At 41.1% G+C, this 16,808-nt stretch overlaps 2 protein-coding genes across 5 annotated transcripts in view; both read right to left on the bottom strand.

The window, feature by feature from the left end:
• Positions 1 to 6,297, bottom strand: part of SMC5 (structural maintenance of chromosomes 5) — a 104,676-nt gene extending 98,379 nt beyond the window's left edge. For all 4 annotated transcript variants that reach the window (XM_049895515.1, XM_049895516.1, XM_049895517.1 and 1 more), the window contains exon 1: positions 5,852 to 6,297. In XM_049895515.1, coding sequence (XP_049751472.1) covers positions 5,852 to 6,174 — 323 coding nt within the window. In that variant the 5' untranslated portion in view covers positions 6,175 to 6,297. The remainder of the gene's footprint in view (positions 1 to 5,851) is intronic.
• An 8,841-nt stretch (positions 6,298 to 15,138) lies between these two features.
• The window catches only part of MAMDC2 (MAM domain containing 2), a 164,098-nt gene continuing 162,428 nt past the window's right edge, over positions 15,139 to 16,808 (bottom strand). The window contains exons 13-14 of the mRNA XM_049895522.1: positions 15,497 to 15,581; positions 15,139 to 15,356 (exon numbers count right to left, since the gene is read on the bottom strand). Of these exons, the coding sequence (XP_049751479.1) occupies positions 15,292 to 15,356; positions 15,497 to 15,581 (150 nt within the window). The 3' untranslated portion in view covers positions 15,139 to 15,291. The remainder of the gene's footprint in view (positions 15,357 to 15,496; positions 15,582 to 16,808) is intronic.

Raw genomic sequence — 16,808 nt, 5'->3', positions numbered from 1 at the left:
ATATCTAAAATAACATCAGTGGGAACATATTTGACATGACTTTTTCAAAAATGTGTCTGTTGAATAAAGCAAAGTTTGATATAATTTATTGCTTTTAATAATCACAATACATAGAATATACCAAAGCTATGGAAACCCTGTTGGCACAGCGGTTAAGTGCTGCGGCTGCTAACCAAAGGGTCTGCAGTTCGAATCCGGCAGGCGCTCCTTGGAAACCCTACGGGGCAGTTCTACTCTGTCCTCTAGGGTGGCTATGAGTCGGAATCGACTCAACAGCACTGGGTTTGGTTTGGGGTTTTTCTTTAATCAAAGCTACTGTGCAAATAACTTTAAACCAAATTTTAATGTTAGAGAAGCCATGAATTATCTTAAATCTGCAGATTTTACATAAATATTTCTCTTGAATTAAAATGCTTAATGGCAACTTCCCGTAGCTTAATATGTGAAACAATCCAAGCAATATTTTTATTCTAATTCAAAAACCGAAGATATACATCAGATCAAAGTTTGATTTTATGCTTAATTAAAAAATACGTAACATTCATGACCTTCAATCTGCTACCAGATAACTGACCAAAGGATGTGTTGCTAATCCACGTTCAAATAAATTTTACCCCAACAGGAGGAAACAAGAATGCATCACCAGCACTTCTGTAACATTCCCTCATGCCAGAAAGCTGCGTGCTCCCGTACTCTACCTGCAACAGTTAGCATCTCCCCTTTTTAGTCGCCGGGGATGTTACGGCAAAATGTAGGCCAACTATGACTCAGATATTCTCTGAAGTGAATACCCTGAATACCCTGAAGTAAAACCCATAAAGAATGTTCCATTCCCAGAGAATCTAAGTTAGCTCTCGGATAGCTGTCAACTAATTCCCAAAGAATAAATGCTTAATCTGCTACTATCCTGCCAAGTATATATATACACATCATTTAACCAAGTACACCTCAATTTGACATTCAAAGAAATTAATCATTTTAAAGTTCTAGGTGGTAATAAAAATAAATACTGGTGGTAAAGGAAAAGTATTTTCTGAAGGTTTTCCAAGCCCATACCTCTTAATTCATACTACACAGCATCTTTTTAGATGCTCTGCTCTGTTGCCTACCACCTGCGTCTTAAAAAAAATCTTATGTGACCAATAACTGACCAACTGAGGCATTCGTTTTAAAAAGGTTTCTTCCCACATATTCCACAACAACTTTGTACAGTAGATTTTGACCACAAAAATGCTCTGAACGAAAATGGGAAAAAGGATTTGCATGATTTTTCTGCCTTGGTAAACAGATTCAAGAATTTTTAAGTTAAATTTCATGTTCATAAATGGTTAAAATTAGTTTGGACACTTCAAACATCTGGAAACTTAACTTACACAGAACTTCTTAATTCCAATACACAAAGCCCCTTTCTTTAAATACTTGAATTTCCAGCTGTGAAATCTTTACATAAATGTCTTACTTAAAAAAGAGATCTAACTGGTATTGAAGACAACAGGAAAAAGCATGGGAATTTCTGGCCTATTAATATACACACAGATATTACAAACTGGGAGAGCTACCAAAAACAAACAAAGCCTCTGCATCTTTTTGTGAGTTCTCTTTTCTCTGTCCAACCCCTAAAAGAGCTTTCGTCAAAGGTCCAATCTCTTCTCACCCTCTATGCTTTGCCTGCTATCTCCCATATTCTGTATGGCTTCAGATACTATCTACATGCTCAGATGACCTATTTAAGCAATTATCTACTCAATAACTCTATCTGGATATCTCAAAACAGTCATCTCAAACTTAACATGTCCAACACTTACCATCTTTCCAATCCAAAACTACTCATGTGATCTCTCAGTGAATGTACTGTCATTCATGACATTCCCCAAATCAGAAACCTAAACCAAAAAAAACAACCCAAACCCATCGTTGTGTAGTTGATTTCGACTCATAGTGACCCTACAGGACAGAGTAGAACTGCCCCATAGGGTTTCCAGGGAGCAGCTGGTGGATTCGTACTGTTGACCTTTTTGGTCAGCAGCCAAGCACTTAACCACTGTGCCACCAGGGCTCCAGAATCAGAAACCCAGGCCTTAGTTTTACACCATCTTTGATTTCCTTTGCCTCTGCTTACCCTCTGCTCCCATCATTGAATCAATCGATAAGTCATGCTGGTGACCCTCCTAATTAGCTCTTGAATTCACCCGTCTCTCCATCCCTATTGCCACTACCCGGGCCCTCATTATCTCTTATCTGAATAGCTGCAAAAGACTTCTTTAGTCCTGTCTAGCTCCTCTCTCCCCTAATCTAATCTCTTTAATTCACAATTTAGCCCTAGCCTCATCTTTCTCTGGTTGGCACAGTGGTTAAGAGCTCAGCTGCTAACCAAAAGGTTGGCAGTTCGAATCCACCAGCTGCTCCTTGGAAACCTTATGTGGCAGTTCTACTCTGCCCTATAGGGTCTCTATGAGTTGGAATCAACTCAAAGGCAACATTTTTTTTCCCCCTGTCTTTCTCTTCTTTCTACCCCCTTTCTCATTCTCTACTCAGATCTCTAAATTCTGGACACAGGTAGTCCCCAACTTAACAACATATTCAAGTTATGATGAATCACACGATGGTCCTTTTTTTGGTATATTTTATCCTAATATGTACTACATACAATGTTGCAGTGTGTAATTCGCGGATGTTATCATTCTTAGGTGTTCACTCACAGATGTTTATATGTAATGTTTCCAATCCCCCAAAACACAGATCAGACTTAAAACGCTACTAATACAAAAAAAAAAAAAAAAAAAACCCCATTGACGTCAAGTTGATTCTGACTCATAGTGACCCTATACAAGGCAATAATAGTGAAAACAAAAACGAGGTATTCGACTTATGTCAGAAGTGACTTAAAACGGAGTCATCAGAGTGAAACCACATCACAAGTTGGGGACTACCTGTATAATGAACTTCTTTGAGTTTCTTGACCAACTTACACTTTTTCCTTTCTCCAAGCCTTTGCATGTGCTATTTTTTTCTGCCTAGAAACATCTACTCCCAACCCCACTGGACTTGGTTCTCTCACAGGAATCCTTCCCTGACTCTGCTTTCTTCTTGGTCATTTTGGTTTTCTAAGCCTACCTACCTCTCCTACTCCTCTTCTAAAACTCAAAGTCTTCCCATTGTTAAAATCAACAAAAACTTCACCTGGTTCTGCACTTTCCAGCTGACTTCTTTTCTCTCTCCTCTTTACATCCAATCTTTACTTCCTCATCCCTTGTTCATTCTTCTATGGCCTACAAAGTTTTCTGCTTCCACTAATTCATCGAAGATCAAACATCCCCTTTTTTTTTTTAATTTTTTTATTGTGCTTTAAGTGAAAGTTTAAAGTTTACAAATCAAGTCAATCTCTCACACAAAAATTTATACACATCTTGCCATGTACTCCTAGCTGCTCTCCCCCTAATGAAACGGTATATTCCTCCTCTCCACCCTGTATTCCCTGTGTCCATTCAGCCAGCTACTGTCCCCCTCTGCCTTCTCATCTCCCTCCAGGCAGGAGCTCCCCATAGTCTCATGTGTCTACTTGAGCCCAGAAGCTCAGTCCTCACCAGTATCATGTTCTGTCTTATAATCCAGTCCAATCCCTGTCTGAAGAATTGGCTTTGGGAATGGTTCCAGTCTTGGGCTAACAGAAGGTCTGGGGGCCGTGACCTCTGGGGTCCTTCTAGTCTCAGTCAGACCATTAAGACTGGAAAAATCAAACATTTCTTAGTTGCAATATTCAGTGGGCTCTTTTCAGTCCTGTTATCTGACTTCATCGTACCAGAGAATATTTTTCAAACACTTTTTTTCCTTGGCTTCTGTGATAATATTCTCCCCCCATTCTCCTCTTCTGTCCCTGAACAGCTCCTTCTCGGTCTATGAGTTCCTCTCCTACTCACCCTTTAATGTCGGCATTTATCAAGGGCTCTGTACCTGGCCTTCTATTCCTGCTTATATTTTCTTTTGAGGAATCTCAACAATTCCCGTAACTTCAATAATCGCCTGTATACCTGATTCTAAAATCTCTTACCTATTCAGAACTTTCTCCTAAGCCCCAGACCCTTATATATATGTATATATATATATATATATATATATATATATATATATAACTCAATATCTGAAATGTTCCACAGGAAACTTCAAGTCACAGGATTCAAGAGGCATTTATTATTACTCTCCCCAAACTGCTCCCTCTTCTGAATAGTAGCACTATCTGATCAATTAACCAAGTAACAGACTTGGGAAAAATGCAGCACTCCTTTCTTCTCCTCAGGTCTCACAATTAATCTGTAGCCAGATCCTATCTAATCTTTTTTCTTTCTAATTCTATACCTCGTTACTACCCCTGTGTTCAAACCCCATCATCTCTTGCTTCCTTATTACAAAATCTCCTTATTAACCTCCAATCTTGCACCCTTTCTGCATCATCCCCCACACTGCTTCCACAGTAACACAAACCACATGTCAGTCCCCACTTAAAACTCAGCCTGTTTGCCTACAGGATCAAGCTGGGATTCTGCAGCATAGTAAACACGTAAGCCCTCAATGGTTACGTACCTTTCCATATCACCTCTGCCCACATATTCATTTACATCCTATGTTCTAGCCATACTGAAATACTGGAAGTTTTCTAAATATACCAAACTGTTCAGGCAGCTCTTCCCATCTGCAATGCTCTTCTCCTTTGTTGATTGTGGGAAGAAAGCCTCCCATCTTTCAAGATTTTCAGAACCCTCTTTATAAAGCTCTTTCTCACACTTGTGGGCAAAATGAACCACTTCTTTTGTGCCCCCAGGACATCTACAGAATCGACCTCATTGATTAATTTATCTTTCCTGGTCTAAATGCAAAGAGCAATTCAGCTACTTATTAGTTGTGTAAATCTGGGCAAATTAACCTCTCTGTGCTTATCTCATCAATGGAAATATACAGAGAATTGTTAGGCGAAAAGAAAGAGAGAACATATGGTAAATGAAGCACCTAGTTCTGTACCTGGCACATGGTAGGTGCTTGAAAAATGGCGGTATTGTTATCACAATTCTGTTCCCCCTACTCCACTCTGAGGAAGCTTAAGAAACACAACAAAAAAAATCAACAACAACAAAAAACAGACATTGAACAAATGAACTGTATGTAAGATGCTAAACAAATACATGGCATGTTTATTAAAACATACTTACTAAAATCTAAAATGATTACTAGTTGACAGAAGGGAGAGAAAATGAACCAGGGAAGAACGCTGGATTTGGAGAAATCAAAGGTCTGTTGAGAGGAACAACCATTGAGAGTGAGATTTAATTTTATTGTACATTTCAACCCCCATCCAGGACAACCTGTGCCATCTTATCTACTCCTCTGTCCACCCGGCAAAAGCCTACTCTTTAGGAACCTGCCATAGCATCACTGCTACTCGGATTAAAGTGCTGTCTCCTGAGTTCCCCGGGCCCACAGTTTTGTGAATTATAAATTATATCCCCTATAGTCCGTAACTCCCAGCAGGCTGACACCTAGTCCCTCGTACGTCCACTGCCTGCCACATGACGCCTTCAAAAAACGTTGACAGAATGCATAAAAAGAACACAATACACAACACACACATCTACCACACAACAAACACGTCGATCTCCACCGCCTACGTAAAAAGCCTCACGGTAACATCGGACCTTCGGGGCGAATTCACCGCCAGACCCACAACCCAGCACACATTCCGTCCCCGCACCGGCCGTCACAACGCACACACCCCGACGTGTACACACGCACGCAGCTGGCGCCCCCCGGCCTGGGGACCCACTCGCCTCCTCCGCCGCGGCACGGCCTCGGGGCCACTCACAGGAAGTTCTCCATCGCGATGCGGACGATGGAGCCTTCCACTAAAGGCCCGGACGACTGCAGCCGTGGCGGCGGCAGCGGCGTTGGCGGCGGCAGCAGCGGCGTTGGCGGCGGCATCAGCAGCGGCGTTGGCGGCGACAGCAGCAGCGGCGTTGGCGGCGGCAGCAGCAGCGGCGTTGGCGGCGACAGCAGCGGCGTTGGCGGCAGCGTTGACTGGACAGAAGTCTTTCTCTTGCTCGGGACCTCCGATGAACGATCTCTCGGAAGAACTCTCTTGGAGACCTGGGGGCTTGAGGTCAACGTCTTTCTGCTCGGAGTCGCCATCCTGGCTCCCTCTCGGTCCCCCAGCCGCTTCCGTTCCCCTCGACCTGCAGCCCCGCCGCCCGGGCCCCCGGCTCCCGCGCGAACTGCCCGGCGCGCGACAGAGCCCGCGAGCCCGCCCGGCGCCTGCGCACTTCCGGCCCGCCGGCGTCCGGTGTCCCGCCCAGCCGCGCCCGGCCGGACGGAGGAGGCCTGGTTGGCCGAGTAGCAGGCGGGATGTGGGGGAGGGGCACGTTAGTCTCTGCACATTCCTGCATGTTTCCAGAGTTTTTGTTTTTTTTTTAACTCAGGAAAAGGCCTATTGCTTTTAGTATTTTAAAAAAACATTTCAGCGCTCCGAAGAACCGGATGCGCTTCCCGACCCTCCGTCACGTGCAGCGGGAGGGAATGGAGGGGCGGTTGCGGTGGCGCCCGGGGCGCGGGGTCGTCCGAGGCGAGGGACCTCCGACCCGGCTTGCTGGGACTCTGCCCGAGTGCGCCGGGTCACACCGGTCTCAGTCTTGTCGTCTTCTTGTTCCATTCCCCTTTGTTTCAAAAGAGGTACCCCGTCTCAAAAAAATGAAAATCGAATGATTCTGTATTTCTCTCATGGAGTGTCGTGTTAGGTGCCCTCGCTCTCAAAATTATGGAAAAGAGTACACTGCACAGATTTATCTTCATTGACTCTCCACCCCCTCTCTCCTTAATTCCGCGGTAAGATTTCCTCCCCCAAGGTTTCTGGAAATCCGGTAGCTGGAATGCACAGGGTTCATTGAAAGGGTAATTCTTCTCAACAACCTTATTGTCATTTACCTAGTTAACCACCCCCCTCATTAAAGATGGGCACTCAGGCCTAGGTAGATCTTTAGTCACCCAACTAACATTAATGTCTCATCTACATGAAGCTGAGTGCTATGAAGGAAATGAAACCATGATTGTGATGGTAGAGGCACGGATGGCCCGTCAGGGGAAGTGATGGCAGAGCGAGCCCTGAAGGACAAGAAAGAGCCAGATGTGTGAAGATCTGAGAAAAGAGCATTCCAGTCAAAGAACACAGAAAGAGCAAAGGTTCTGAGGTGGGCACAACATGGATGGCTGAGGAACAAAGGGAAGGTCAGTGTGACTGCAGTGTAGTGAACAAGGTAGCATAACAACGTTTCTCACCATATTGTTAGTGTTAGTTGTCATGCAGTCTGCTGCAACTCACGATTACCTTGTATATAATCTAATAGAAAAAAACAAAATGTTGCCTAGTCCTGTGCTGTCTTCTCAGTTGTTGGTATGTTTGAGTCTATTGTTGTGGCTTTTGGGTCAGTCCATCTCGTTGAGGGTTTCACTCATTTTTCCATGACCTTCTACTGAACATGAGGCCTTTTTTTTTTTTTTTTTATAGCTATTGCTCCACCATGACAGAGCCTAGATGTTATTTTGAAAGCAATGGAAAGCCACTGGGTAGCTTTAAGCAAGAGAGGGACATGATCTAATTAAAATTTTTAAATAACCACTCTGGTTGCATCTACTGGAGATGGTCAAATATGGAAGCAAGGAGGCTGTTTAGAAAGCTATTGTAGTGGAACTCCTGGACCAACAGTTCTCTTCCAGGGCCAGGCTTCTTCCTCACATAAATGGAATCCAACCTTTCTCAAAGTTATAACCGATGAAAATAGAATAGTTAAAAAGCGTATGAACTCCTCATAGCTACTAGAAAAAAAGGCAAATTGAAAGAATAATTTTAAAACTGTTCAAATGGCAGGCAGTAATAATAATAATGGTAAAACACTCAGTACTCAGGAGAGCACAATACTGGCATCCTCTATATTACCAGTAGAAATTTTTTTCAAAAGTAATTTGGCATACTGCTTCAAAAGCCTTAAAAGAGTCAAATCTTTTAAGAATTAATTACATTTAGGGGTCAACAGCAGTGGGTTGGTCAAATTTTTTTCAAAAGTAATTTGGCACACTGCTTCAAAAGCCTTAAAAGAGTCAAATCTTCTAAGAAATAATTACATTTAGGGGTCGACAGCAGTGGGTTGGTCCTAATGGAAAAATATATATAGGCAGTAGTAATGGGAGTTGAAGGCAGGGAACCAGGCTTCAGTTTTCCACCACAATCAGTTCTTAAATAAACTAATAAAACAGTGTTTTTGAACTTGTGATGACTACACAAATTCAGACTAAGCAGCAAAGCACTCATGCTCTAACACCATTATTTAAATCGGAAAATTTTACTGATTTGTCTCCTGGTTCTGCTGCTGCAGCTTCTTGCCTTCTGTGCCATCTCCGATGTTACAGCTCTCTTCACTTCCTTCTGAGCCTTCACTAGAATTGCCTTTGATGTCCATAGTTCCACCAACAGTCTCTTCAAGGCAATCTAGGCCTTTTCTATTAAAAAACTCAAAACTCTTCCAGCCTCTACCTGTTACCCAATTCCAAAACCACTTCCACATTTTAAGTATGTTAGAGCAGCGCCCGAGTCTCAGTACCAAATTCTTAGTTATCTAGTGCTGCTGTAAGAGAATTGCCAAAATTGGATGGCTTTAACAAACAAGTTTATTTTCTCACAGTTTAGAAGACTGGAAGTCCAAATTCAGGGCAGTTCTAGGGGAAGGCTTTCTCTCTCTGTCAGCTCTGTTCAAGAAGGTCTTTGTCTCCTTTCAGTATCTGTGGACCTGACGTTCCTTGGAGATCTCCATGTGTCTTGGCATCAGTTTACGCAGGGTCTAGGAGGTTCCCAGTGCAGGGACGCTGGGTCCAAAAGATATGCTCCACTTCCAGCTCTTCTTTCTTGGTGGCACTGAGTAACATTTTGTGTATGACAAAACTCATACATGTTTACGTGTTAAACAGAAATTTTTTTGAATGAGGAGAGAGACAGGAAAATAACATACACAAAAAATTATTCATAATTCCTCTACCCAGAGCTAATGAAACTTAAAATTTTGGTGTGTGTTTTTTAGTATTCCCTGACCCTGAAAGAAAAAGATGATACTATACATAATATATTACGTGTATTTTATTTAACGTCTTCTTTGCCACTTAATATATTATGAATATTTTCCCATGCTTGTAAATATTCTTCTGTGGCATAATTTTTAATGACTATATAATATTAAATAGATTTACTATAAAACCTGTAAAAAAAAAACTTGGCGCACAGTGGATTCTGACTCACAGAGACCCTGTAAATTTACTATAGTTGATTTACGTACGTAGTTGCTTTTTGTCGGACTCTGTGTGACGGGAAGTTACCATGAACGAGTGATATTTCTGGCAGTTCTTCCTAACATTCTTCAAAAATTTCGTGGCACCCCTAAAAGTATGTAGTTATCTTGACACTGCTGAATTCATTAATTCCACTGATGTTGAGCATTTTTTTCTATAACCAATTCTGAAACAGTCTCAAATATTTCCCCTTGATATTGCCTCTCTCCCATTCTCTTTTTCTGGACCCCTCTCAGTTTCTTTTCACATCTCATAACCTCCTCTTCATATCTTCCATTTCTTTATCTCTCTGTATGGCATTCTGGTTTTTTACCTTATATTCCAGTTCACCATTTTTCTTCTATTAGATATGTCTGATTAGCTGTTTGCCTCTTCTACCAAATTTTTAATTTTAATAACTGTCCTTTTCATGTACAGAAGTTCTATTTGTTGCTTTTTTTAAATTTGCCTACCTTCTTTCATAAAGTAGCCTTGGTTACGTTTTCCATGCTGCTTTTATGTCTTTAATCATTTTAAAAATACTTACTTTAAAGTATCTACCAAAAAATCCCTGTTTGTGAAGCTTGGGTAGTTAGTTCTGCTGAGTTGCGCCTTGTGGATTGCCTCACGAAGTGTTTGGTAGTTTTGAACTACAAGTCTTTCTTCAGTGCAGTTTTTGATGTGGGAATTCCGTGCAGCCTGGGTTGAGTGTATGGCCATCTAAAGAAATTTATGTTTTTTCTACCGGGTGCCCCAAGGATGTCGCTGGCCAGGGACACATTTTCATGTTATATTGTTAGCTTGTGGATTCCCAGAACACGAGGGGAGGGCAGTTTGTGCTCCAGACTTGTACAATCCAGTTAGAAATCCTCAAGGAACTCCTGCCATGACTCCGTAGTCCAGATGGAGAAAGGTAAGCATCGTTGTCTCCCTGTGTTGGAAAGAAAAAAAAAAAAATTTTTTTTTTTTTGTGGTGTATTCTTCCATGGAAGATGTAGCTCTTTAAGATTCTTAGCCTTATTTGGAATCTCAGTACTGGACTCCTCACCTTTGGTAGGCTCTTTTCTGATTTTTTATGGGTAATTTTTTCTTTCTTTCTTTCTTTTTTAATGCAACAGCTTAAATCCCTAGGTACCCAGATTGACAGCCGCCTCCAGAATTGTTCATACATCTCTGCTTTTCGGTTCTCTTTCTTTTTTTGGAGGAGGTTTCCTTTCCTTTCTTACAAGCTTAGTTATTTGTTTACAGTAAAGTTTGTTAAATCTCACCAAGCATTTTTAAGTGTTTTGTCGTGTGGATGGGGTGCTCAGGTTATTGTCCGCTCTCCCATACCTTGTAGAATACCTTCATGTTCTCAAGCATATATTTCTTGTCATATTTTTTAAAATTTAATTTTTCAAATGAGCAATGTTTATTTATTTATTTTTAACGCTATGTATTGTGAAGTCTTACTCCCACTCGTGTATACATCTACTCCATTTCTTCTCTCACCCCTTCTTGCCACATTTTTTCATAGTCTTCATGGAACTTTTGGTCTGGGTTTAAATTTGCTGCATATTTTACGATATGCAAATATGAACTCTGCAGCCTGGTGATTTATGAAATATTAGAGGATGGTGTCTTAGGCATCTAGTGCTGCCATAACAGACATACTACAGGTGGATGGCTTTAACAAAGAGAAATTTATTTTCTCATAGTCCAGTAGGTTACAAGTCCAAATTCAGGGCGTCGGCTTCAGGGGAAGGCGTTCTCTCTGTCGGCTCTGGAGGAAGGCTTCCCCTGATTGAGGAGCTTCTCAGGCACAGGGATCCCATGTCCAAAGGACGTGCTCTGCCCCTGGTGCTGCTTTCTTGGTGGTATGAGGTCCCCAACTCTCTGCTAGTTTCCCTTTCCTTTTATCTCTTGAGAGATAAAAGGTGGTGCAGGCCACATCCCAGGGAAAATCCTTTTACATTGGATCAGGAATGTGACCTGAACGAGGGTGTTACATCCCACCCTAATCCTCTTTAACCACAGGCAGAGATTATGATTTATAATACACAAAATGGAGGACTGCCACACATGGCCTAACCAAGTTGACACATATCTGGGGGACTCAATTCAGTCCGTGACAGATGGGGAGAGTAATGTCCTGACAAATACATGAAAAGAACCAATGAAGTTTTGAGGGACCGAAGAGAACTTTCATATGCCTTATGATTTTTTGGAAACCACATGCATGTTTATACTAAACTAAATGCTTTAGTTGAGCGTTTGTTTATTTAATCCAGAACTATTTGTTGAGTGTGTCAGACAGTTGTTGTTAGTTGCCATCTAGTCAGCTCTGACTCATGGCGACCTTATGTATAACAGAACAAATCATTACCTGGTCATATGCCATCCTATCGTTGGTATGTTTGAGCCCATTGTTGCAGCTATCCTGTCAATCATCTGATGAAGGGTTTCCCTCATTTTCACTGGCCCTCTACTTTACGGTAGCTAGGCAGTTGTTGTGTGCTATTGAGTAGATTATGATTCATAGTGAATATATGACAGAGTAGAACTGCCCCATAGGGTTTCCTAGGCTGTAATCTTTATTGGACCAGATCATCAGGTCTTTTCTCCTGCAGAGCCGCTGGTGGGCTCAAACTGCCGACCTCTCGGTTAGCAGCCAAGTGCTTGACCACTGGACCACGAGGGCTCCTTAGCTAGATAGTAACCTGTTGCTGTCAAGTTGATTCTGACTCATAGTGATCCTATAGGACAGAGTAGAGCTACCCCATAGAGTTTACAAGGCTGTGATCTTTATGGAAGCAGACCGTCACATCTTTCTCCTGTGGAGAGGCTGGTGGGTTCGAACTGCGAACCTTTAAGTTAGCAACCGAGCACTAACCACTGCACCATCAGGGCTCCTTAGCTAGTCTACCCACCCACTGCTGTTGAGTCAATTCCGACTCATTGCAACCCTATAGGACAGAGTAGAACTGCCCTGTAGGGTTTCCAGGAGCGCCTGGTGGATTCAAACTGCCCACCTTCTGGTTAGCAGATGTTGCACTTAACCACTACGCCACCAGGGTTTCCAGCTAGACAGTAAAAAATAGGGGTACAAAATTGAATAAGAGACCATTCTTGAGGAGATGGATGTATAAACAAGTAGTTGGCATTTATCATGACACATTTTACTAAGGATAAGTATACAGAGGGAAGGCAGCCCAGAAGAACCATTAACAATGACTGGAGTGGGAAGAGAAAAGGGGAAGGCATTGCTCAGGTTCTGGTTAAGATGAGTCTTGTGCTGCTAGCAATAAAAAAAAGACAAAATGACAAGGTTATGTGGTTGCTTTATCCTTAAGATGGCACTATAAACTCAAAATTGCTTTGTAGAAAAATATATAAAAATAACCAGAATTTATAAGGAAAAATTCACTCAACCCTTGTAAACTAAAATGGATTTATGGGTGTCGGACACTGCTCTAAGTGCTTATATCTATTTCTATTGTTACTATTTAATCTTCACGGCAACCTTACGAAGAAGGAACTAGTATTTGCCCCATTTTACAGATAAGGAAAAGAGTCAGAGAGGGTGTTAGTGTAGCTTGTAAGTGGCAGAGCCAGGATTTGAACTGAGACAGCCTGAATTCAGAAACCGTGGCTGTAATCACTATAGTGTATTTACCCCTTTCTGTAATCCGCGTGTTGAAAATGCAGCAGCATTAGAAAGATCAGTCACAAAAACATTTTTTTCCAGTTCCGGTTTTTCTGTTAAATTGCTCGGGAAAACATGCCCCCGGCATGGGAATGAGAAGTCGGAGAGACCAGGTCGTAGCTCTCAGAGAGTGAACAGAAGACATCAGTGAGTCTGGAACACTGCGTTGGTACATCTCACTGGTTTCCAAGTCAGTGCTGGCCCTCCTGCTCTCCCTAGACTGCAGCCAGACCAGATGCCACTCCTTGGCCCTCCTGTAGCACTCTGGGCATATGACCTCTTTGTATTTAACCAAACCAGTTGCTGTTGAGTGGACCCTGGCTTATGGGGGCCCCACGTAAAGAGTAGAATTATGCTCCAGAGGGTTTTCAGTGACTGATTTTCTGGAAACAGATTGACAGGTCTTTCTCCCAAGGTACCTCTGAGTGGACTTGAACCTCCAGTCTTTTGGTTAGCAGCTGAGTGCTTAACTGTTTGCACCACCCAGGTCCTCCAGTTGACTGTTTTTTGTTTCCTAATATGACACCCAGAGAGATGTAATGCTCTTTACAGGTTAATCTATCAGTTTTTGATACTGTTTGGTGAAAAAACCTCCCAACTCTGTGAGAACAAAACTTCAGTTGTGTAAAGCAGTTAAGAGGCATGGGCTTTGGGGTTTGAGAGACCTGACTCTGAGTTCCCCCACTTAACACTATGGAAGCTGGAGTAATTTCTTCACTATCCGAGCCTCAGTTTCCTCGTCTGTAAAAAGGGATGATAATAACACCATCTTGGGGAATGCTGTAAGGATTAAATTCATTCATTCAATAAGTATTTGTTGGGCACCTACTGGAAACCAGACACTCTTCTGGGTGCTGGTAATATAAAAGTAAGCAAAATAGACAAGAATCCTTGCCCTTACGGAGTTTACATTCCAATGAGGTAACATTTGGGGAAAAATTGAAGTTGTTTATATGAAATAAAGCACTTACTAAAAATGAATTGTCATTGTATACAGTGCTTATGTCACTAATATATGGGCTTAACCAAAACAAAAAACACCCCAAACCCATTGCCATCCAGTCTGTTCTGACTCATAGTGACCCTACAGAACAGAGTAGAACTGCTCCATAGGGTTTCCAAGGAGCAACTGGTGGATTTGTACTGCCGACCTTTTGGTTACAGCCATGGCTCTTAACCTCTGTGCCACCAAGGCTCCAATAAAAGGGCTTAAGAAGCATTTAATTGTGACAAAGTGGACATTCAACTTAGGATCTGCACTTAGGTGGTGAAAATATTTGCATAAAGAAAAATAACGTAGAAATGAATTGACTGCTAGGGAAGAGGATTTCAAATTTTCCTTTATTAGGTAATTTTATAATTTCATAAGAGCTGTTTTGGTTCACAAAAATGTAATACAGTTTTCTAAACGTGTAAATAGAAAGCAACATTTCAGATATCTGCTTGAATTCATATTTCTCTATCCCAAAACATTTATTATAAAAATGAGCAAAGTTGTTTAACATGTTTATAAAAATCGTTGGATGTGCGTGCATAAACATTTTCAAGCTTGCTTTACAAAAAGAGTGCAATTTCTATCCATCTGTTCATGGTGACTCTCAAAAGTGGTTCAGAGGGGGAAAAAAAAAAGGTAGCATTGCCTTGTAGTGCAGCATTAATTAATACTGACGTACTCTGGGACGTTCAAGAAAGATCCTTTGTTATCACATAAGGTAAAAATATTAATATTCCCTTTCTATGAAAAACCATAGAAAATAAGAGTTTATTTTCTCAAACCAACTTGTTATCTTGGAAAACTGCATTCAATCTGCAGATATTACTGACATCTCACATTATTTACTTTAAAATTATTTATGACAGTTGCAATTCAAAAGGAAACCCACAAGAGCGACTCTCCTCCCAATACATTCACTGAATGCAGACTTAGTAAGCACCTGTCATTTTGATTGTGCCCTTTATTTGCATACTTTAAAGTGACTACAATATAGTACAATTGTATTTTTAACTGGTGCCAACAGTAAGATGCATGATCAATGCAAAACCAGCAGCCTGTACTTCTAGTAACAGTTGTCATATGCAAAAAAAAAAAAAAAAAGCCCTGAGTCAGTATTTTTTGCAAAAGTAATGAAGAAGGATGCTCCCGAGTCATTTTATAACTTATGGAAGTGTTAAGACTGTCCAGTATTCGTTTTGTTTTCATTTTGATTGAAGAGAGGTGCAGCTTTTGTTTACTTAGTTAATCCAATTCAGATCATTTAATACTCAATTTCATTTAAGTCCTCAGAATATCCTGAAGATTGTTGAGTTGTATCTTCCAGTTCTGTTAGGGAAGACAAAATAGATGATAATAGCTTCCTCTGTTTTTATTATAGAAAAATACATACTTTGTATTCTCATAGTTGAGACTTTGGCAAAATCCATTTTCAATCAAGCTTAGGTAATTAAGAATGATATTGTCACCTGCACAGGGTCCTGCCTGAAATTTAACATCATCAATGGCAATATCACTTCTTATTGATACTCCACGAATGGCTTCAAAAATTATCTGAAAAATAATTAAGTTTGAATTAGAAATATAGTCATCCTGATAAAACAATGCCAGTTAGGGGCAGATCCAACGTTTGTGGGATTGAAAGTTTAGATGGTTCTTGGGGCTCCCTTTAAGGAAAAGAATACAAAATTATAAATTCAAACTTAGGTACAGAAGTGAATATTAATTTAGGATTAAAAAAGAAATTTACGACAAATTATTGAAGCTTTGGCGAGTCAGGCCCCTTTCTTCTGAGATTTCTTTAGGCACTTGCCCAGAAATGCTTATCTAGAAGTACTTGCTGGGGACCTGACTTACCCTCCCCACCTAGAACACTCTACTCCCAGCATCTCCCAGCACTCACAGTGCCTGTGAATGTGAGGGGCCCCGAAGCTTAAGTTTCCTTGAAAACAAAAACAAACCAGTTGCAGTGGAGTTGATTCTAACTCATGGCGATCCGTGTGTCTCAGAGAACAGTGCTCCATAGGGTTTTCAATGGCAGATTTTTTTTCAGAAGTAGATCACTTGACCTTTCTTCTGAGGTGCCTCTGGATGGACTGGAACCTCTAACCTTTTGGTAAGCAGCGAGCACTTAACTGTTTGCACCACCCGGGGCCTTCAGGTTTCCTTAGGCTCCTGATAAATCTTCCCCTAATACTGGTACTAGGTGGAGGAATTTAATATAATTGATGATACTCATATATGAATAGCAAAGTATGATAATTAAATTTATCAAACAGTTCCATTTATTAAGTAGTCATGTTAAATATGATAACATCAAAGACAAAGTCCTGGGAGAAGAGGGAATCAGTGTTGACTTTAGGTTCTGACAACAATACTCAGTTTCTAGGAAAAATAATTTACCTTGCTAGCTCTAAGGTTGTCCCAAAAAAGGTTAGTAAACTACTGAATACTTTAGGGAGGACTGTGGGTAATGAAAATTGTCCAGAAGACATACTGGCTGTACTTATTTTATGAGCAAATGACTCCCCATTGGACTAGTTGATGGTTTAAATTAAATCAAAGAATACAAACTGGACATTTAATAAGCATATGAAACTACCTGGAAATTAGTGCCTTGAGGAAACTTTAATGGCAGACATGTGGCAAAATGATAACAACTGTAAGGGTACAACCCTAAACAAGTATCTAAATAAATGGTAGAAGGAGGAGAAAATGTCCTCGCATGCCTACATGCGAGGACAGATGAGTAAAGCTAAGCATTTTGGTTTTCTGGACAAC

This window comes from Elephas maximus, chromosome 9 (assembly GCF_024166365.1).
Source record: "Elephas maximus indicus isolate mEleMax1 chromosome 9, mEleMax1 primary haplotype, whole genome shotgun sequence".
In the NCBI taxonomy this organism is placed as follows: Eukaryota; Metazoa; Chordata; class Mammalia; order Proboscidea; family Elephantidae; genus Elephas; species Elephas maximus.
This window is presented reverse-complemented; position numbering and strand designations above follow the sequence as displayed.